General features: G+C 47.7%; 2 protein-coding genes and 1 pseudogene across 4 annotated transcripts; 2 read left to right on the plus strand and 1 right to left on the minus strand.

The window, feature by feature from the left end:
- Nucleotides 1-3,793: 3,793 nt before the first annotated feature.
- LOC120687650 (low temperature-induced protein lt101.2-like) lies at nucleotides 3,794-4,940 on the plus strand. Its single transcript, XM_039969679.1, has 2 exons — nucleotides 3,794-4,005; nucleotides 4,557-4,940. The coding sequence occupies exons 1-2, from the start codon at nucleotides 3,925-3,927 to the stop codon at nucleotides 4,638-4,640; spliced, it is 165 nt and encodes a 54-aa protein (XP_039825613.1). The 5' UTR covers nucleotides 3,794-3,924; the 3' UTR covers nucleotides 4,641-4,940.
- A 752-nt stretch (nucleotides 4,941-5,692) lies between these two features.
- LOC120692173 (DDB1- and CUL4-associated factor 8-like) lies at nucleotides 5,693-9,597 on the minus strand. 3 transcript variants are annotated; one of them, XM_039975412.1, is made up of 5 exons: nucleotides 9,334-9,597; nucleotides 8,443-8,694; nucleotides 7,523-7,666; nucleotides 6,771-7,448; nucleotides 5,693-6,313 (listed from the first exon to the last, which is right to left on the minus strand). In XM_039975412.1, the coding sequence occupies exons 1-5, from the start codon at nucleotides 9,451-9,453 to the stop codon at nucleotides 6,074-6,076; spliced, it is 1,434 nt and encodes a 477-aa protein (XP_039831346.1). In that variant the 5' UTR covers nucleotides 9,454-9,597; the 3' UTR covers nucleotides 5,693-6,073. The 3 variants fall into 3 exon arrangements, with proteins under 3 accessions (XP_039831346.1, XP_039831347.1, XP_039831348.1); XM_039975413.1 differs by having other exon boundaries at nucleotides 6,060-6,215; nucleotides 9,334-9,596; XM_039975414.1 differs by having other exon boundaries at nucleotides 6,087-6,224.
- Nucleotides 9,598-12,141: 2,544 nt separating this feature from the next.
- LOC120689295 lies at nucleotides 12,142-13,602 on the plus strand (annotated as a pseudogene).
- Nucleotides 13,603-21,256: the final 7,654 nt, after the last annotated feature.

Raw genomic sequence — 21,256 nt, forward strand, 5'->3', positions numbered from 1 at the left:
AATGATTCTTAAGATTCAGAATGAATCCTAGCTGGGTGAAGAAAGCTGTCTGTTTTAGTACGCGAGTTATTTCATCAGTCTGATGCTCTTTCATAATTGTGAAAATGGCCTTGAGGGAGTAGGCGGCAATTTGATATCCTTTACATGCCTTTCCTTACCTGATTGAACTGATTGGAATCTTGGATGACGAGGATGATCAAAGCAGGAATTTGTGAGAATCCCTTCCTTTGGCTCGCCTTCAATAGGTTTGTAAACTTCGAAAAGAAACAATTTAACCTCTGAAAAATGTCCTGAGCGCATCGAATTCGATCCAGAAATCCGCATATGTTGTTCAGTTCAGTCTGAATCAAAACCTCTGACCATAACAATTCAATCGGGGGAATGTACAACATTGGTTCTACATCAGGGGCCCTTCTGCAAAACAATTTTGTACCCCGAAGCCGCCTCGCCGTCTCGGTGGCCCGACGGCCTGTCTCCATGGCCATGCCCCGCCGGCCCCGGCCAGGGCACTCATTCCTCCGCCCGAAACCGCCGCGCCCATGGTGATGAATGACAGAGAGGAGGAGGAAGCGGCCATGGACTTCCGAGCCGCAAGCTTCAGTCGGTGCGCACCTGGAAGCTGCGCTGGGGTTGATGGGTGCGGCGACTTGGAAGCGGCGCGGCGGCGGAAGCCCATCTATAATTCCGAACGGTCAAGATGAAATTCCGAAGAAGATTACTAGCAACTGGACACCTTTTTCTGTACCAAGTGCAGCTGCTTTTTTTTTCTCCAAAAAAAGATCAAATTCTGAAGATTATTAACATATTTCCCAGACTTTCAATAAAGCAAAGGTGTGCTATATGGCGATTGATTCTGTTCAGACTGCCACTTTGGTTCTTTCAGATTTTATATCTTGTCCAGAAGGTTCAGCAATATATCATTGTGATGGTGTAACTATAATCTTGACCAGAAGATACAGCTAGTCCTGAAACAAAATACCCGGGTTAACTCTAAAAACATAACACCCGGGAAATAAGATGGTGCAATCCTCTGATAGGTTGCATAATGAGGATGGCGGATGCACAGCCGATCTTCTTGGCAGCACAACGACCCTTCCGAAGTACGAGTTACACACCATCTCTGCAATTTTCTGAAACTTTCACACGTCAACTTGTATGGCTCAGAAGGCCACACACAAACAGCTTGATTTTGTCTACTGTAAGTAACTAAGTATCATACCATGTATCATGGTGTACTTTTTGTGCCAACCGTGCGTCCAGCAGCAGGATTTGGCCTCGTGCAGGGAGCAAAAAATAGTACTTATGCAATTCTACAAATGGTTTTGTTTGCAGTTCTCAGGCCTGCGAACAAAACTTCAGAGCTCTGAATAATCCTGAATGCATCAGCTTGAGTCCAAAATCTGCACATGCTCGTTCACTGCGCTTTGTTGCATGAATCTTCGACCTAGACGACTTTGTGCAGGCAAGAGGCTGCTCATAATACAGAGGACTTATGCAGTACAGCTGAATCTGTAAACGAGTAATCCACCATATCAAGTGTGAAGATCACTTTGCCTGATCTTCTAATATCAACACAAGCAGCGTACCCTGACCAAACTTCCACTGTCAATCGGAGTATCTGACCAAACTTTGTTCTTCTTGTTTAATCTTCTTTTTTTATGAAGTTTTGGAAATTAGCTGCTGACAGTAATATGTGCTTTTCCTCTAACAAGGGCTGAAAGGGCACTAGAAAACTATACGCTAAGCTGAAGTCATGTTACTCTGGCGATCGCTTATGACCAGCATTCCTTGTTATGTTGTGCAGGCTAAAAGACTCAAGGCTATTATGTTGGTTGTTGGCTGCGCCTACCAGATCTACCAGACAGTGATGGGGGAACTGGCAACTGCAAGAACCTGGTTTTCTGTCAATTACTTGAAAAGAAGCTGCACACTATCGATAGCGTGGTGTCTCATGATCTCATCCATGCCTGCCACAAGGAGCTGGGTGACAAATTGCCTGTCAGCTGATCTGGAACTTATAACAATCTACCGAACCCAACCAGACCACAATGTTATTTTTGCTTAGCGTACTTATTCTACACCATTAAGTGGCCCCCACCACGAATTGTAAATACTCTCTCGAATGTACATGGCATTGCATGCAATTCAGAAAAGTTGTAGCTGTTTGTTGAGTTGTTGCTCAATCGAGAAATTAAGGGAAGCAATTATTGGTTAATGTATTTGGATTCCTTCGAAATAATCCGTCATCTTGGGTGTGCACTAGCAACTCCAATAGTTCCTTATTCCTCTTCCCTATACTTGTTTTTTAGAAAAAGGAAAAAAACATCACCAATAGTTCCCATATTCTAATTCTCCATCTCCTAACAATTGGCATATTTTCCATTTTGTGCTCAAAGATAGGCACCACATCGTGACTCACAATCCCTTTTCCCATCACCGTTTTTTTTGCCGACCCCTGTTCTCCCGCCCTTCTTGGCGCCGCGTCTGCTCCTCTTCGCAGCAAGATCGTCGAGGAAAGATCCAGGTATGGTTTTTTCCATCCGATTTGTAGGACTTGCGCCGGCATAGGGTTTGCGCCAGCCATGGGGACTTGGCAAAGGTGACCTGCAGTAGCTCTGGCCATTGCGCCGGCGTTTGGTGCCACAGAGGAGATGGCGGGAGAAATCTTGTGAGGCCAATTTTTTTCATTTATGGGAGGAAATAGGGAACTCTTGGAGATAGTTTTTTTTTCCTCCCTATATCTATTTGGGGACTTGGCAAATAACAAATTTTGTGAAGAACAAATAAAAAAACTATTGAAGATGCTTAGAACCTACCAGACTTGCACTTCCCCTTTCCATTAAACAAACTAGTGCCAAAAGACAATCTTGAATTGGATTTCCATAGTGACTCGGCTGAAGGTAGTATAACCTACTTGAAGCTCTTATAGTATCTCCAGTAACAGTCCTTATATTAGACTCTCTAAGTGTTAAATAGAGGTTGCTTCTATTTTTTAAAGACCTTCAAATTTGGTTCAACTCCAAGCTCTAGCAATAACCCTCAATTCTAACACATAATAGAGTCCTACCTAGAGACTCCTAAGGAATAGAGGGTGGATGGGTAAATTTGGAGGTCTCTCCAAAAATAGAGGGCTAAGCAGATAGTCTACTAGAGTGTATCTTTTTAGTCTAGTCCTCTAAATTTGAGATAGAGCTGTTTGGAGGGCTTGCTGAAGTTGCTCTTAGCTGGAGAAACAGAATGTCTGTGCTATTTGTAAAAATAAAAAAACTGCAAAAATTTCAAATTGCTGTTTGCATCATATTTAGGTATTTGGTAATTCGATCTGCTGATCTGCTCCCAACAAAGAGATAGACACGCCAGGGTTTTCTATTGGCTCATGAATCACGAGGGATGGGCTGTGCAGGCGAACCGCCAGCTGTCGCGACCGCAAAGGCATCGAGCCTAACTCTCAGTATTACGATATCCTCATCAGCCAGGCAAGCAGATGCTGACACCAAGATCAGAGGCGGATCGGCGAAGAAAGGCCCGCCCCCTTTCACGGAGAACACACCAGAAGAAGAGCCACCGAAAGCGTATAGTTTTACCCGCGTCCGGATCGCGCAGTTCGCCGCGGTGCCCGAGTCCCGCACGGAACAGCCGCCGGCCGGCGACGTGGTGCGAGGCCGCGCCCGCCGCGTGCCGCGGCGGCGGACACGTACGCCCCCTCTCTCGATGGGATCGGAGCAGTTGCTACGGAGTAGTACCACTTGTCCAACTAAAACCACCCTCTGAGTAGGCTTATTATATAAACAGGGTTGTGCGCCACTTCTGATCAGGCAGTTGCACAGTTCCAGGCGCATCTTCTTCTTCCTCGACTTCGACTCGGAGAGAAAGAGAGCGCCATCGGCAAGCGGATACTACGTACACGACGGTGTGCAGGGAGCCATGGGGACGGCGACGTTCGTGGAAGTGCTCCTCGCCATCTTCCTGCCGCCGGTCGGCGTCTTCCTGCGCTACGGCTGCGGCGTAAGTGACATGACATGACCCCGCTATGTGTGATACGAATACATTCTAGCTAGCATTCCCGCTTGATGACCTCGATTGGTTGGCTATCAAAATATGAACATGTAAGAATGTGGGTATACCAAAACTTGAACGTAAAATGTTGGTAATATTATAAATTGAGCTATTTTTTTATTCCAACCAAATAAGGGCTAGAACTTTAGCATACTCCATCCGTCCTAAAAAGAACGCAATTATGGGATTCGCGCCGGCCAAATTTGTTAAAGTTTGACCATGTCTATAATGATTAATATTAATATTTATGTATCGACCAAAATCTATTACGAAAATATATCACATCATTAATCTATTGATACTAATTTTGTATTATAAATGTTGATATCTTTTGCATAAATTTTGGTCAAACTTGAAAACCATTGACTCCTCGAGAAGCGAGAATTGTATTCTTTTTGGGACGGAGGGAGTACTCATATTTTGACATGGTAAATTTTGGTAGCCAACCAATTACATCCAACTGACTGTCATCATGGATGATGGATCGATCGATGATGCAGGTAGAGTTCTGGCTGGACCTGCTGCTGACCATACTGGGGTACATCCCGGGGATCATCTACGCGCTGTACGTGCTGGTGGCGTGAGGGCCGGGGGTGCCGAGGCAGCCTTGGGCCGGGGAACGGACCATGCCGCCGCCCGCCGGAGAGAGTACTACGAATGGTGTAGTGTAGCTTGTACCTGTGTCTCGGTGACGTGGATTCTGTCAGGGTGGCGACAAGCCTGGTGGTCCCTGGAGGGGTTCTGGGGGGTGTTCTGTATGCTCGAGCATTGTGCGTCGTTTCTTTCTTGGATCGCAACGCAGCATTGCAACTGCTGTAACGTAAAAATGGGGTGTATTGATTTATGTATTGTCGCCGTTGCTTATGGTGTGTTTACCGATGCCTCATGTCTGCTATCTGTGTGTGAGCTGAGCCCTGCCCCTGTGATTTACTAGGATTTTCCGGGCTAGTTTGGCTAGCAACGGGCCCGAAAAGTTTTCCTGGTTCTTTGGGCCTGCCCAACAAGGCCGCCGGAAAGACTCACGAAAAAGGAGAGGAAATTCCAGCCCAACTTACTCAACCGGGTCGTCTTCTTCTAGGGAAGAAGGGTGGTCTAACTCTAACGCGTCGGCGTCAAGCCGTCGTCCTCGCGAAGCACGTACGACGCTACGGCCAGGCCAGCTCGACAGAGGCCAAAATTTCCCCCGGGAACGACCAGGAAAAGCCAGAATTCTGTGAATCTCTGTTGTGCCATCTAGCGTCGTCGTCTTTGCCCGTCACGGTCCGCCCTGGGCGCGAACGCCTCTCCCGTCAGTCTCATCGGCAACAGCAACAGAAAGCCAATCGAAAACTTCCTCTTAACGCTACAGCATCAACGAAGTTGCAGCTGGAAAGTCGCCAATAAAATTAGGTGGAGCACCAAGGGAGGCATCAGCAATTCAGCACACAACGTTACAGTACACGCTATTAAAGATGAAGACGTAACAGATGGCACAACTGAATTCAGACGCTGAGTTCATTGGGCAAAGTTGCCAACCAGGATACTTGCTTGACTCAGAAGTCAGAACCTACAGGTGTACAGGTTACCGTGGACACCAACACCAGCGACTGCATTTCCAGATTATGCAGGGACAATGCATTGCCAGAGGCGAAACAACTAAAATACTGATTCTGAATGTTGCAGCACCAAGGAAAGCTTATGTACATACAGCACGGCCAAAACCGCAATTCAGGCTCAGCAAGAGCCAACATACAGTTCATAATTACACATGCTGGGAGCACAATTTATTTTACTACAACTATGTATATGACATTTGAGAAATTGAGTGTATCCAGTAAAGCTACAATAGAACAGACGAAGAGAAACGCTGCCACACTACCTATTTGAGCTTCTTAAGTATCCCGATCTATATTCCTCTGGGTGCATTGTAGGAGGCACATCCCGCAGCATAGCTTCTTATGTAAAACTGCAAACTAGGACTTGTGCAGTTTGCTCCAACATGAAGCCAGAGCCAGGCTGCAAAATTCTCCTGCTTTAGCTACGTCACAATGCATTCCCTGGGATCAGAGTTTTCCCTTTCGTCCCTTTCTGCATTTCCAAATCCAATGTAGAAAGCATCATCATCACTGGCGAAATCCGCAGCACCTGGCTCATTCTCCTGATGCAGTTCAGACTGTCTCCTATGCAACCTCAACACACGCATGATGACATCAGATGAAAGCGTCACTTCCGCTCGAGAAGCGTCAACCTCTCTCCCCCGTTCATTAGAGGCTATTATCTGTTACGAAATGATATAAAAAAACTCGACCTGCAAGGGGCTAGCCGCCCCCCGAGCATTCTTATAAGAAGGAGGCCTTCTAACGCAGGCCGAGAAACCCCCCGAACCCCGGCTCTTTCTGACCTTGGGTCTGGTGCCATTTCCTGGAACCGTTACCCGGGCCGGGACCGTTACCCACTGGGCCGGGAAACCGTGACGCCAGGCCGGGCCAGGCTGACTACACAGCCCAAGCTATCAGGAGCACAGCGAGGGGGTTTTTTCCCCACAGGCGGGGAAATTCGCCCCGGTGGGGGTTCGAACCCCCCACCTGTGGAGTGCCGCCGGTTGCTTCGCACCACTCGGGCTAACAACATTAGGCTTACGAAATGATATAACACATTGTAAGAAGTAAAATTGGAGGAAATGTAGCAAGTGCAAGCCCTAATCACTCGTATTTGCATAAGTAAAAACAACTTACTTCCTTTGCGTTTTTAGGCAGTGACATCACTTTTTTTGCGGAAGGTGTCCAAAGCTTGACAGTTTTGTCAATCCCACTAGTAGCCATGAAGGGAAAATGTGGGTGGGGTTCAATGCAGTTAACTACACTTTTGTCACCATTCATCATCCTCATCAATTCACCTCCTTTCTTTCTCCATATGAATACATTCCCACAATCTGATCCACTCACAACATATTCATCATTTGGTCCAAAGAAATTGACTCCCTTAACAGTTCGATAATTCCTGTGACCTGAGTATGCTTGTGGCTGATCGAGCATGTCAAAACACTCTGGCTGTGCTGCCACGGGATTTGGACCAAGACCCATATTGCTTTGGAACAAATAGACAAGTTCATCATTGTAGGAAACAAGTATCTCCCTTGCATAGGAATATGCAATACCTGTGATGCGGACCTTCCCGCCCTTAACAAGATGCTTAGGGCAGAAGGTATCTACAGGCTGGTTTATATTTCTTGAATCATCCAACTGGAATCTCCTCATGTCATACAATCGTACATACTCATCAGAACCACCAATTGAAAAATAGTAAGGGTTCTGTGGGTCAATGGCAATGCTATTCAGTCTTACACGACGTCTGCCATTCAAGAAAGAATAGCAGGTGAACAGCTTTGTTGCCGAATCACTTCTCAAGTCAAACTGTAAGGGAAAAAACGAGTTAAATCCCACTGCACTAATTGTGTACGTTACCAGATAATGGCTCAGTGACATACATGCTGTACCAAGCCATCCTCTCCACAACTGTAAAAAATATAAGGGCTTCCTGGTTCGATAGCCATCTTATGCACCCGGGAATCGTGCTCCCCAACTAATCTGGTTGTCACTTCACCGCCCTCCTTCAGTTGTCCCACTCTTACCTGTGTGGAAGAAGTGGTTCATTTGGTTGCAATGAAGAGAAGACTCTGCATGGTGTTTTAGCATGGAGTACAAGCAGCTGGCAGCCAGTAAAATCATTTCCAATATAATACCCAATAGGAAGGAAAAAAAAGAAAAGTAGGCAAATGCTTATATCAAAATAATATGCAGTGCAAGAAACACTGCTAGTTAAGCGAAGCAAATGCATCAGGACAAGGTCATAAAGATGCATGCAATCATTTGCTGGAATGGAGCCGTGTTGCCCTGTTTGCCAACAATTTCCACAATAACAAAGTTCTAATCATGTATATCCCTAACTTTGAAGGTAAATGCTCCAGTGAAGGCAAAAGGGATTGGAACGCTAAAAGCCTGAGACGGAAACAGAAGTATATGTGATTTGCCTTTTGTGTTCTTGCCTTCTTGGTTAAGGATCTTGGGCAATGCTGGTACAAGAATATAGATGCACTCTATGAATGGAATAAAAGTTGACATCATGCCACCTAGGTAAAAAAAACAAATAAGCTAGAACCATGGCAGAAGCTCAGCATGGTTTACAAATTTGTTGCCCAACTTGATGGCAAAGGGTTCGGTGTTCCACATACACCAGTATTTTTCATAATAATTGATTATGAGATTCTGTGCAATGACCTGAGTCTCTTTACACATGGTTCACATGCCAGAAAATAAATCATGATATAAGTTTCTTGAGCCGTTATGGTTTGTGCGACAGATAGAAAATGTATTGTATCCATTCAAATCATTGTTGGTAGAGACAAACCTGTCCATCAGCAGCGACAGTTACAATAGTGCTATCATCAGTAAACGGCATCACACGAGCATGGAAGACATTTTCATGGTGGCCAGAAGGGTAAACCAGCCTCTTAGTTTTAGCAAGCCAGTCCCATAGTATAATGTTGGTGTCATCTGAACTGGACACAAGGAGGTCACCAGCAGGGTTAAAGCTCACGGTATTAACACAGCCATCATGTCCACGCAACTTTCCATACTGAGTCATCCGCATCAGTATATGCTACACACAAGAAGAAAACGAAAATGACAAGCAATTAGCACTAAGAATGGTGGTTAATCTAGAAACCCAGAATTGTCGAAATAAATTATTAAATACCAAAGCTATGACAAAATTCATCAGCATAATCTGTAATACAGCTCGCCATTTCGGGTTGGACCATATTTGTAACGCATGTGATCCATTAAGACATTTATCAAGCTTGAAAATGAACAGTGACTAAAAGAAACTAGATAACAAGTAGAGATCAAACATGAACAAAACACATAAATCTTACCCTCCAGGTTACAAACAATACGCAGCATTTCATCAGTGTAACTATGTCTAGTATATAGGCTCTGGCATTGGCTAATTTTATAAAAACGATTAAAGATTTGATAATTATAGCACTAATTCCATAAATTTTGTAGATTTAAGTTTCTGAACTGATACAGACAAGCTCGCAACCACATCAAGAATACATAACCTACCGTCCTACCCTCCAGCCATCATATTCTACCGAACCGACAGATATATGAGCTCGTACACCTTCTCTAACAATGTGCACGCAGCAGATATGCTCGAATCATCTGCCGACTAATAGATATCGAAGATCGACGAAGTACTAGGATCGCATAGAACAATAATGGAGAAGAAAAGAACCTCGGAGCCGCTGATTCGGCGGGAGGAGGCGCGGGGAAAGGAGGAGCCGATCTCGCGCCGGCCGACCTCAAGGAAGCAACTGCCCTTCCGACCTCCAGCTGCTTTGACGGCGGCGGCCATGGTGAGCGGTGGAATGCGAGAAGCGAGCGCGGAGCAGCGGAAGGGATGGGGGATTTTGCGTGGGTTTTTTAAGCGGTAGAATCTGCTAGTCTAGTCGAGGGCTCGAGGCTCAGGGATGGTTCTGGCCTTTGGGGATTTGGAGTTTTGGACCCTCCATCATAAAAGCTTTTATTTTTCGTGTGCTTTCTTTTTCTTTCTTTCTTTCCGTTTTCATTTAGAGAAAAAGGAAAGATACTTCTAAGTTTTTTTATCTGATCAGATATGCCACGTCGAGCATCTCCAAAAAAACTCATTATATTAAGAAATAGAAATTTTGATTAAAAATTACCCTTCAATAGCCTCTTCAATTAGAGCAACTCCAAGAGACTCTCTATCCATACTAATTGTTAGGAATAGAGATTTTGATGGAAAAATAGCCTCCAAGAGCTTCTCTAAGTGGTTATCTAAATATAGACATTATCTATTCTGGATTTCTCACTAGTCAAAGATAGATAGCGAAAATGGCTCTCTAGAGTATAAGCAAAATATAAAAAAACTATTGGAGAGTGAAGATGTATAGAAAGTGATTTTTATGTACATGACTCTTCAAATGGTGATTTAAAGAGTGAAATTTAGAAAGACTCTTGGAGATGCTCATAGATGTCTAAATGTAGACCTCCGTTGCTCTGGATTTATGTTATTCTACTTTTCACATTATATAGAAAAGTTGTTGGAGAGTAAAGTGATTTTTACAAATGACTCTTTAAATATCATTTAGAGAGTAGATTTTAGAAAAAGTTTTGGAGATGCTCTTACTGATTTATGCAAAGTGTTTCACTCAAAAATTATACCATACTATAAGTGAAGTAAGTTTTAGATTCAATTTGCTAACTACACGGTATACTCGTATTATTCACTAGTTAGTTTTTTAATTGTACACCATGTTTTGAACTTGTCAATTTTCGAATCTATCGGTCCAATCCGTCAGAGTTGTAACAAAAACAGAGTAATTTTGCCCATCACAACAATAGTAAATAGATAAGACCCATTCCTTATTTCCTTAGCACCAAGAAGCACAATGAATGGGAGGTGGAATGATAGGCCTATTTTGAAGTATAAAATTTTGGTTTGTCAAGATATATAGATATAAACATCCATGCGGCTTCATCAAAAAATAATCATGTGAAAGGTAAGTGGGTTTTGTGTGCACGGCATGAGTATTTGTCTAATAGAGTAAAATGCAGCAAAATCGACGCTATGAATTTTATTGGTGCAGTGTCCTTGTCATTCGAAATAGAGACGGATGTGCCAAGGGTCTAAATAGAGGATTTCGTTGGCTGACCGTCTTGTCATGTATCGGGGGCATGGATTTTGATTGGATAGAGCCGTATTCGGGGCACCTAAACACATGTGTTTCGGGTGTAGCGTACCAAAGCGCGTCCGTAGGGAGCATGAGCAAAGCGACATGTCACGCTGCAATGCAGCCGCTGCTGGTCGATTCAGTCGTACTCACTACTGAAATATAATATAAGTCATTCTAGGAGTATGTTACTGTGTCCAAATTTATAGAATGTTCAATAAAATTAGACATACAATTTGTCTAGATTTAGAAAATATTCAATAAATTTTGTAAAATAGCCGTGTGTTTGGTTTGGGGGTGGGTTGGGTCCATTCTTGATTTTTAGGTCGAGTCCGACCCATCTAGTGTTTGGATGAGAAGGTTGGGTCCGACCCAATTTTTTGTTTGGTTAGAGGGTTATACAGGAATGGGTTGGGACTTGGGGCTTATTTTGACACCGTTAAAACAGTCCTCAATGGGGCCCACTTGTCATCCCCTCTATTTTTTCTTTCTCTTCCATCCTTTTCTTCCTCGTTGAGCTCGACGCTTGGCCCCGCCGGACCGGCGCCGGCTGCCATCGCCCTGCACTGCCGGCGGCCTCCTCGCCCACCCACCCTGCACCGCCGGCGGCCTCCTCCTCCGCGCCGCCTGCCCTGCACCGCGCCGGCCTCCTCCGCCCGCCCGCGCCCGCGCCGGCGCTGTCTCTCTCCGCCCGCTCCGCCACCACCATCGCGCCGGCCTCCTCCGCCCGCCCGCGCCCGCGCCGGCGCTGTCTCTCTCCGCCCGCTCCGCCACCACCATCGCGCCGGCGCTGGCCTCGCCCGCCCGCCCTGCACCGCCGGCGGCCTCCTCCGCGCCGCCCGCCCTGCACCGCGCCGGCCTCCTCCGCCCGCCCTGCACCGCGCCGGCCTCCTCCGCCCGCCCGCGCCCGCGCCGGCGCTGTCTCTCTCCGCCCGCTCCGCCACCACCATCGCGCCGGCGCTGGCCTCGCCTGCCCGCCCTGCACCGCCGGCGGCCTCCTCCGCCCGCTATGGCCGCCCAGCTCGAGCTCGCCCGCCATGGCCGCCTAGATCGAGGTCGGCCCCCATGGCCCCCAGCTCGAGGTCGGCCCCCATGGTCGCCATGGCGCCTCCTCCTCCTCTCCCACGGGCGCGCCGCACAGCCCCACCTCCTGCCAATGCCCACGGCTGCGCGCTCCGGAGCTCGGCTACGCCTCCCACGCGCTCACGGACTCACGGAGGAAGACGACGTCGATGTGGGTCGAGTTGCTCCGCTCGAATCGGACGGATCAACTCAACCCGCATCTAAGGAGTATATTCCTCTTCAGGGACCAACTCAACCCATACAACCCACCAACCAAACACGGGTCGATGTGGGTCGAACCCGTCCCAACACATTTCGACCCACCAACCAAACACACGGTAGCAGAATGGTTTATATTTCAGGACAGAGCGACCAGCTCGCACTCAAGTCGCAGGCGGAGCGGGTTCTTACATGAGCCCGCAAACCTTCCCCGCAAATTCATTGATTGCGATGCAAGCGGATCAGCTGCAATTTATTTGCGGCCCGCTACTGTCCGCATCACCAAGCCCGCGAGAACCTGCGAAGTCTCGCGAACCCTATCGCCAGTTCCGCCGCCATCGAACAACTCCACCCGCCGCCGCCCGCCGCCGTCTACTTCCGCTGCTGCTGTCCACGTGTTCCCGTCCCCGAGGCCGTTCATGGCGATGGCGCTGCCTCAGGTAGGGCTCCTGGACGGCTCCTCCGAGGGTCCCTCATCGGCCATGAGCCCCAACTCCATTCTCGAGACTAAGCAGTTCTGCTGCGTCGCCCCGTTCCTGTCGGAGCGGAGCCTCAGGCGCACACCACGTGAACGCGGCCGTCGCGCCAGAGCCGGCTGGCGTTGGCCTCGCTGACGTGCTCCGGGACCACGGGACGCCAAGCTCGGCGGCGGCAAGGTGGTGTTCAGGTCCCAGCTCCGGATCCAGTTCCCCTCCGGCAGGGCCGTCGAGCTGGTGTCCTCCCCGATTGAGTTCGGCTTCAAGAACCGGGACATGCAGCTGGCAGTGCTGTCGCCCGCCAGGAGGTTCCTGCCCAGGTGCATGCTGGATCTTCTCGTACAGATCCCCACCAATGTGATTGATCCATGGTTAAACACCTCAGGTGTTATTTTTCATTACCTGCACATTTCTGCTTCCCCTTGAGTTGCACTGGTCTGAATCTCATGGTCAGTGCAATTCAGACATTGCAATGTCAGGTGTCAATTCCCCAATTCAAGGTTTGGGATATCCTTCAGTACCAAAAAAAAAATTCTAATTACTTGTATTTTAGTAAGATTTGCCTATGAAAATGTAGGCTTTAGACTAGTAATAACTTCGGAAAAATGTTTCTGACTACTTTGATATAATTGCTATTTTGCCAAGTTCTTAGAACAGTAGATCTTGTTAGTAAGTAGTGCCTGTTTTGGCCTTCTTATTCACTATTGCTCTGAAATCAGAGTTATCAACTCTGCAAGAGTATCCAATACACTCTGATTGCTTGTTCAGCTAAGATTTCATATAATAGTCCGACTGCTCTAATCAAGATTTTTTCTTTTGATTTCAATGTACTCCCAGGTTGTGGTTGAAGGAAGAATGATCTGCAGCTACTCCTTTTTTTTTTACTTAAAATATTGTGAGATGCTGAGTTCTATTGCTGAACATGTTCATCTCAGATGTTGTAATCTATCCCAATTCTCGAGTTGTTAGTTTAATTAATTCGAATAGAACCATATGAGGATCCTGAATGTTAATGCATTTCTAAATCAGTGGTTTCTTCTAGATTTTTATTTACATTTTTTAGCACTAATACTCTGTTCTTAAATATATGACACCATTGATTTTTTTTCTTCATTTGACTATTCATTTTTTCTACAAATATTTATGCAAATAGCTAAATCTTCAAGTTAGATTCAAGAGACTCTTGATAATAGACATAAAGATACTTATTTTATTTTATTTAACTAACTAATTAATTAAATATTATTGGTCAAAGTTGAAGAAAAAAGTCAACAGTGTCGTATAAAAAAACGGAGGGAGTACTCGTGGCCTGGAAGCAAATAGATAAGTAGTGGGAAGCCAGCCAACCATGATGTACGCGTGGATCATGCGGGGTTGTGGGTTGTGCCACTATGCCCACGGAATACATATCAGCGGCATAGTTATAAATTTGTTATTTTTATAAATTATAAATGAAGTCGAGTTTGGACAAAATATTTTATAAGATTGTGTATTTTCATATTATCTATATATGTGATTTTTAGTGAATCTAGACGATTTTTTTACCGTGATTTGTACAGATTTTTACAAAAATTATAGTTTCCACCAGATATATTTGCTAATTAAATTTGCGGACGGTCGCAAACCCGCAAACTAATTTGGTGGCAAGCCTCGTCCCACGCCTGCAACGTGAGCTCGCACCGTCATTGCAAACTGAAGTGATCCCAACCCAAGATCCAAATATCTGACTGAGTTGGAATTGGAACCCGAGCGAAAAAAAATTGTTGCAGCGCGAGAGACTAGTCTGTTCGTCAGTCTCCAAGATATTGACAACTCTACCCGAGTGGGGAAAAAAAAACAGACTTGAGATATGCCATTGGCGGGCCACTACTCGACAGGCAAGTCCGACGTACCAGTTTACTTAAAGTGTCTGTGTCTTGTTTAGTTGCAAAATTCAAAATTCCAAAACTATTATATCGAAATAGAATCATATATGTATGAAATATTAAATCTATACAAAATAAAAAACGAATTGCATAATTTGCATGTAAATTGCGAGACGAATCTAATGAATCTAATTAGACTATGATTAGATATTAAATTGCTACAGTACATGTCGGCTCGAAATATGGCCGCCGTACAAACTACTCGATTGCTAGTGTGTCGTGCGTTGAATTGGAGTGATCTAACACACAATGACTCAAGAATTTAGACTGATTCGGGCCGGAAAATGCCCTACATCCAATTGGGGGTGATTCTCTTGTTGTATTGCTCGAGCCCAAGTGCTCAAAGTTGGAGGGGAGCTTACAAACATTCAAGCAGTGGTCTGCTCTCTCAAACTCCCTTGAATTCGAACCCCTCTCCTCCGCGGGGGCTTTTCCTTTTATCCTTCAAGGTGGGGCCCATTTACATAGTTCTATCGTGATATCTTGGTCCGCCCGGGGGTCCTTCGTCTTCGTCAGTCGGCGGGTCCCGCCCGGTCGGTCGGGAATGGAGATGTTGTGTCAGGTCGGTTTCCTTGGGCGACAGGTTGTCAAGCTGATGTCCCGTCTTGGTCAGTCCATGTGGCTTCGGTGCTCAGTCGGGGCTCGGCGGTCATCCTCTCCCCTGTCCGTCCGTATTGGCGCCGCACGTCCTTCCCCTCGTGGCTTCTGACCCAAGGACGACACGCTCGTTGAGGGCGCCTGACATGGTCAGGCAGCCTTGCCCTGTCGCAGTCCCTGGCGTAATGGCGTGGTGTCAGGGGGAGTCGTGATTATGGCGTGCAGGACGGAACTCGTTAACACCCTCTCTCATCCCCCATCCGTTAGGCCGAGTAGGTTGCACGGCCTGCACTGTGTTTATGTCAGGGGGCCATGTTGATCGTGCGTGCGTGGCGTGCTGCAGGATGGGGCAGCGCGTACGGGCGCACGAGGGCTGGCTTGACCGACACGCCTGTTGTACTGGGTGGCGTTCTTGGTGCGCACGGCACGGGGCGCGCGGTACGGCGCTGACCCGGCGGGTCCTCGGTCGGAAGGCCTCCACATGTTCCTCTTTGAGGGTCGGTAACCGACCGGGCCGGGCCCTGGAGGTTGGCATCTGCTCGTGCCCTTGGTTGGCTTTGCTGGTGTGCGCCTAATGGGATATTGGGTTGACGTTATTAAGGTGGGCACGCTGGGGACCCTGGGTCCGTGCCCCCATCACTACATATGTGCTAATGCCGAATTAATTAGTCTTAATAAATTCGTCTCGTAGTTTATAGACAAGTTCTGTAATTGATTTCGTAATTAATCTATATTTAATACTTCAAATGTGAAAAATTCTATTTCAAAAACTTTAACGCAACTAAACGAGGACTTTTATCCAGCACGACGACACAAACGGTTCCCGACTGAGAAAGATCCATTCTGCAGCAACCCCTCTTGTCGCCTGCAAAGATCACCAAATGTTCTGCCAATAACACTTGCTCGAAAAAGATTCTCAAACCTGAAGCGCTGCACAGAAGCCTCAGAGATTGATACATGATTTGCTACACTCAGGTTTAAACGATGGCAAGTATACGTCCATCAGTCCATGGAAGAGTGTGGTGTTCAGCCGTTCAGTCAGAAAAAAAAAGTCATGCAGCGAAAATTCATGCCATCAAACGAAATGGATTGGTAAGAGAAGGGCAGCGGAAATTATTGTTCAGTGCCCGGACTTTCCGAAAAGTTTCAAAGAAAAGGAACAGATACAATACCAGGTGAATTGCAGAGTAGCACTTGATAAAATCTCAGAGGTCCAAACTCGCTTCGCTAGCTTTGTTGATTGGGAACGTATCTAGTGCAAACCACAGTCTTCGTGAAAACTCATGCAAATCACGGTAAAAAAGTCGTCTAAATTCACCAAAAAAAATCACACATGTAGATGATATGATGATACACAAACGAAGTCGAGTTTGGATAAAATATTTTACAAAATTGTATATCATCATATCATCTACATGTGTGATTTTTTAATGAATTTAGACAACTTTTTTACCGTGGTTTGTATAGATTTTCACGAAATTATGGTTTGCACCAGATAGGTTCCTGATTTGATTGATTAGTTAGCTGAACAATACAGTCGTCAAAGATCTCCTTTGGCGCCAAAGTACTAGAAAATAGAAAGCGACCAGACACCGTTAGTTGGCCGGTCGGATCCGACTCAGTCCCTCTGGAGCTCACACGACTTGATCTGCACAGCCACAGTGGGAATCTACTAGCGAGTTGTGAGCTGACTAATCTCACTTGAAGGAAATGATGTGCACATTGACGCCAAATTCAGACAAGCCTTTTTATTTGACGCTACTCCTGCATTGCAGTGAGCGTGTCTTCAGGCAATCAGAGGAAGAAGATAGGTTCTTCAGTATGAACCGCAAGCCGGCCGTGCTGCCTCATCAGGGGAAAAACGAGAGCAAAACTCTCCCCAATTTAGTTCCGTAGTGCGAGAAGAGCAGTGGACAACCAGGCGATTCATCGCCGCACTGGCAGATGCCCGGCCGCCGTCCGTCTTCATGCGCATCTGAAGCCGCAGCCGCCGGGCCTTTTCCTCATCCACCTCCACCGTTGCTATCAATTTGTCGGGATCGGAGTAGCCCGCAGATCGATTTGGGTTCCGATGTAGGACGAATGGAGCGAAGCTCTCCTGTGACCTGTCCAGTCCTGGCCTACGTATTACCGATACGGCAAAGAGGCCGCCGTACCCGTATCCGATACGGCGGGATATGGAGATACGCCGCGATCCGCCTCTCTTGCACAGCCGCCGCTGGAAGGACCCCCTCTGCATGCACACGAAGCTGCTGGCCCCGTAGACAAGGAGAAAGGTCCTGCAGCCTCTAGGTTTCAAAGCTAAATCACAATTGCAACGCTAGCTATGATCGATGATAGGCTTGCCGTATCATTGGCATTGCTCTAAATGATAGCACATCCTTCAAATGCTTCATAATTAAGCTGCAAATGTTGATGATAATAGGATTTCTTCTTTTATGGGTAGGTATATCTTTCTAAAAAATGCTAAATAATTATTTTTTAAAATATATATATATGCCGTATCGGCATATTTTTATTTTTTGAGAGAAGCCATATCGCCGTATCCGTATTGGTATCGCCGTATCGCATATCGGTGACCCATAGGTCCTGGCTAGTCAGCACTTCAGCAACCGCCGCTTCTCCGCTGTGCATGCAGGCGGGGTCAGCAAGCTCGCCGTTGGATGAACGCACGATTCACATCGTAAACTTGGAGCGGCATGCTAGGTGTCTCCGGAAATCTTTCGTCCAACAGCAAAGGCGGCGGCGGCGGCGTTACATGTGGGCGAGAACGCGCCAGCGCGGCGAAGCCATCAAACGGCGGGGCGCCGGCGCGGCAATGCCATCCGGATTCTGGAGCCGCTCGAGGCGCCCAGCTCGAGGAATACTGAATACTGATGAGCGCGTTTTGCGACGGCAGGATTCAGTCAACCCCAGCGCCGCTCAACAGCCTGCCGGCGGCGGCGCGAAGGCGGTGGCCGCGGTCCGCAGCGGCGACGGGGAACGGGGTGGACGGCATGTTGTGTACCGACCGGGTGGACGGTATTTCATTTACCGTCCACCCTGAGTTGACGTAGGCCGTCAGATCAAGAACGGACGGCAGGATCCGAACAGGCGTAGGCGAGCAGGAGCGTCGTGTGGGCCGAAAGGCGGCCAGCACGGCCCAGTTTACTGCCGAGGCCCAGAAAACGAATACTAGGCTCGTCAGGTTTCGGCTCTTGTCACCGTGCCACGGGATGACGGCGGCCATACCGCCACACTCCACGGGTCCGTTCGTTCTGCGGGAGACGGCGATGAAGGTGGAGGCTGGTTCGGTCGCCGCAGGACGGCGCCGCCCCGGCTACCAGCTGCGCGCGCTATGAGCGCGGTCTTTTGGATCAGAGCGGACGGCCGGCCGGGTGCCGCAGACACGGCGACGCGGCGCTGCGCCACCCCAACAGCAGTGTGCGTTGCTTGTAGCGTGCGGATGGACCAGTTCGGAGCAGCTCGTGCCACCTGCTCGGCGGTGTCCGTGTGCAGAGGGCGGCGAGGCCATCGTCAGCATGCACGCTGTCAGTGGACGACGCGCGGCGCGGCAATGCCAGCCGAAGCCGCTCGAGGAGCACAGATCGAAAGATCCTGATGAGCGGGCCGTGCGACTGCAGGGTCCCGTCAACCCCAGCGCGGCAGCGCCTCTCAACAACCGGCGAACGGCGGCGCGAAGGCGGTGACCACGGCCAGACGGGTCACGGGGAACAAGCGGTGGACGGTATCTTGTTTACCGACCGGGTGGACGGTATTTCATTTCCCGTCCACCCGCTGGTCATGGAAGCCTCTCCGCGACAAGTCCCGCGTCGTCCCCTCCTTCACGGCCCGGTAGTCAAACAACAGAAGCGAGCCTGGCGCCCCCGTCACCATGCCCATGCCCCGCCGCCTCCGCAGAACCACAACCACCGGGGCGGTTATCACAAGACTTGCCAGGAGTGGAGCCGCTACCGGCTAGTCCGAGGATCGCCGTTGATTGACTTGCAAGTGTGGTGTGGACCGCTGTATGACTTGATCACTTGACAATCACAATTCATGCACATATTGGATCCTCAACTGGGCCGCTTGTAGGCCGGATGGACGAATGCCAGGATCTCCTCATCCTGGGCCAAGCTTCCCCGATTGCTATCGAGTTCATGGCCGGTTGGAGGCAGCACGCAGGTACGGGAGTTTTTTTAATTTTTATATTATTAATTTTTTGATTTCTCAAAAATATATGCCGCAATTTTTTTTTTTGTAAATCTGGCCTCCTGTCGCCAGTTCAACTGGCGGTAAGGACAGTACCCTATCGCCGGTTCATCCGGCGGTATTTTTTTTACCTAGGCAGCTCATTTTCAAAAAATCATAACTAATATATATGAACTTGGATGGAGATAAACTTTAAATGAAAATTGTAGATCTCGACGAGATCTACAACTTTGTAGTTCAAACTTTTTTCATTTGGAGCCATCTTGGTGCTCAAATAATCGATAAATGCTCCAGATCTAACATTTAATTTTGGATCTGAAACTTGTGACAATTATTTGAGCACCAAGATGGCTTCAAATGAAATAATTTTGAACTACAAAGTTGTAGATCTTGTTGATTTCTATAATTTCTATATAAAGTTTATCTCCATACGAGTTCATATAAATTAATTATGATTTTTTGAAGGTGTGCTGTCCAGTGTTGAGACCAAAATTTAAATTTTAGATCTAAAATTTGTGTCGATTATTTGAGCACCAAGATGGCTCCAAATGAAAAAAATTTGAACTACAAAGTTGTAGATCGCATCGAGATCTACAATTTTTGTATAAAGTTTATATCCATCCAAATTCATATAAATTAGTTATGATTTTTTGAAAGTGAGCTGCCCAAGTCAAAAGAAATTCCGCCGGATGAACCAGCGATAACACCGCTACAATACCCCTATCGCCCGTTCATCCGGCGGTATCTCCTTGCCGCCAGTTGAACTGGCGACAGGAGGCCAGATCTGCAAAAAAACAATTGCGGCATATATTTTTCAAAAATAAAAAAATTAAATAATATAAAAATTAAAAAAAGTCGGACGGACTGACGGAAGACGCTGTTGTTTTCCCGAAATTGAGAGACAGGGAGGGATGAGCCTCGAAGAGAAGAGAGAGAACCTATAGGAATTTCCACTCGATCGGGTACCGACAAGACGTCAAGAGGATCGGAACAGCCTGGTCCAACCGGCGGACACCCTGCAGCAAGCACATCGCGCCCTGCACCTGCACGCACGCAGCATACATGGCGACGCCGCGTCGCGGAAAAGGCCTCCCGACACGCTGTGACCTAGCAAGCTCGGAAACAGCGCAACCGAGCTGCTCGACGTCAGAACAGATCCCGAGTCCTGACGACCTCTCCACTCGGCGGCCGCTCAATCCCGCCCAAGCATGCACATGGAAGCCTCGTGTAGTCGCCTCATCGTCAGCTACTAGCGGATCCGTCGACGATGATGCTACGCCTAACGCCTCCCTCCAGTCTTCCGTCGGCGAGGCTTAACCGACACAGATCGCCGGTGACCTGGAATCGTGTACGGACAGCTTTTCGCCACTTCTTTCTTGGTTGTCCACTAATCAGCAGGCCATGCATGTACGGCGCGGTTGCAACGCCTTGATGTTTCTTTCTCGTCGATTTTAAGTGTCGTGGTGTGAAAACCCACAGTCGGGTGGCGTAGTGCACCCGCCTAAATCCAGAGGGTGGGTACTCGGGGGTTAGCTAAGATTAGCCCAATCTCAGAGGAAGAACACTATGAACACAGCTGGTTTAGAGTGGTTCGGGCCGCCGGAGCGTAATACCCTACGTCCATTGTGTGTTGTATTGCTTGCGCTCTCCAGCTGTGTCTCGAGAGAGTCTGAGGATCTGTGTGCATATGTGTTCTAGCGGGCGTGCTCTCCCTTTTATATGTTCAAGGGGAGCACGTACATTAAGCGGGGCCCCGACATGTGGACCCGGAGATGTATTATAAAGGAAAAAGCTATCCTACAATCAGTCGCGCTGAGATGCGAGCGCGCGACCGTGCGCAGGCCTGCCTACGGCCTAGTATGCATCCGCGGGCCGCGGCCCAGCAAATCCCATATACCAGACTGTGCTATACACCTATGGCCCAGCGATCCACGCACCTCTGCACGTTGTTGCTGTTGCATTTTTGTTTGTCCACGCACATAGCATTCATGGAA

This window comes from Panicum virgatum, chromosome 9N (assembly GCF_016808335.1).
Source record: "Panicum virgatum strain AP13 chromosome 9N, P.virgatum_v5, whole genome shotgun sequence".
Classification (NCBI taxonomy): domain Eukaryota; kingdom Viridiplantae; phylum Streptophyta; class Magnoliopsida; order Poales; family Poaceae; genus Panicum; species Panicum virgatum.

Coding starts and splice junctions, on each gene's coding strand:
- LOC120687650 (XM_039969679.1), top strand. CDS start 3,925: ATGGGGACGGCGACGTTCGTGGAAGTGCTCCTCGCCATCTTCCTGCCG. Junction 4,006..4,556: donor TCCTGCGCTACGGCTGCGGC/GTAAGTGACATG, acceptor TCGATGATGCAG/GTAGAGTTCTGGCTGGACCT.
- LOC120692173 (XM_039975412.1), bottom strand. CDS start 9,453: ATGGCCGCCGCCGTCAAAGCAGCTGGAGGTCGGAAGGGCAGTTGCTTC. Junction 8,695..9,333: donor GCCGAATCAGCGGCTCCGAG/GTTCTTTTCTTC, acceptor TCTTGTGTGTAG/CATATACTGATGCGGATGAC. Junction 7,667..8,442: donor CTGTCGCTGCTGATGGACAG/GTTTGTCTCTAC, acceptor TCTTCCACACAG/GTAAGAGTGGGACAACTGAA.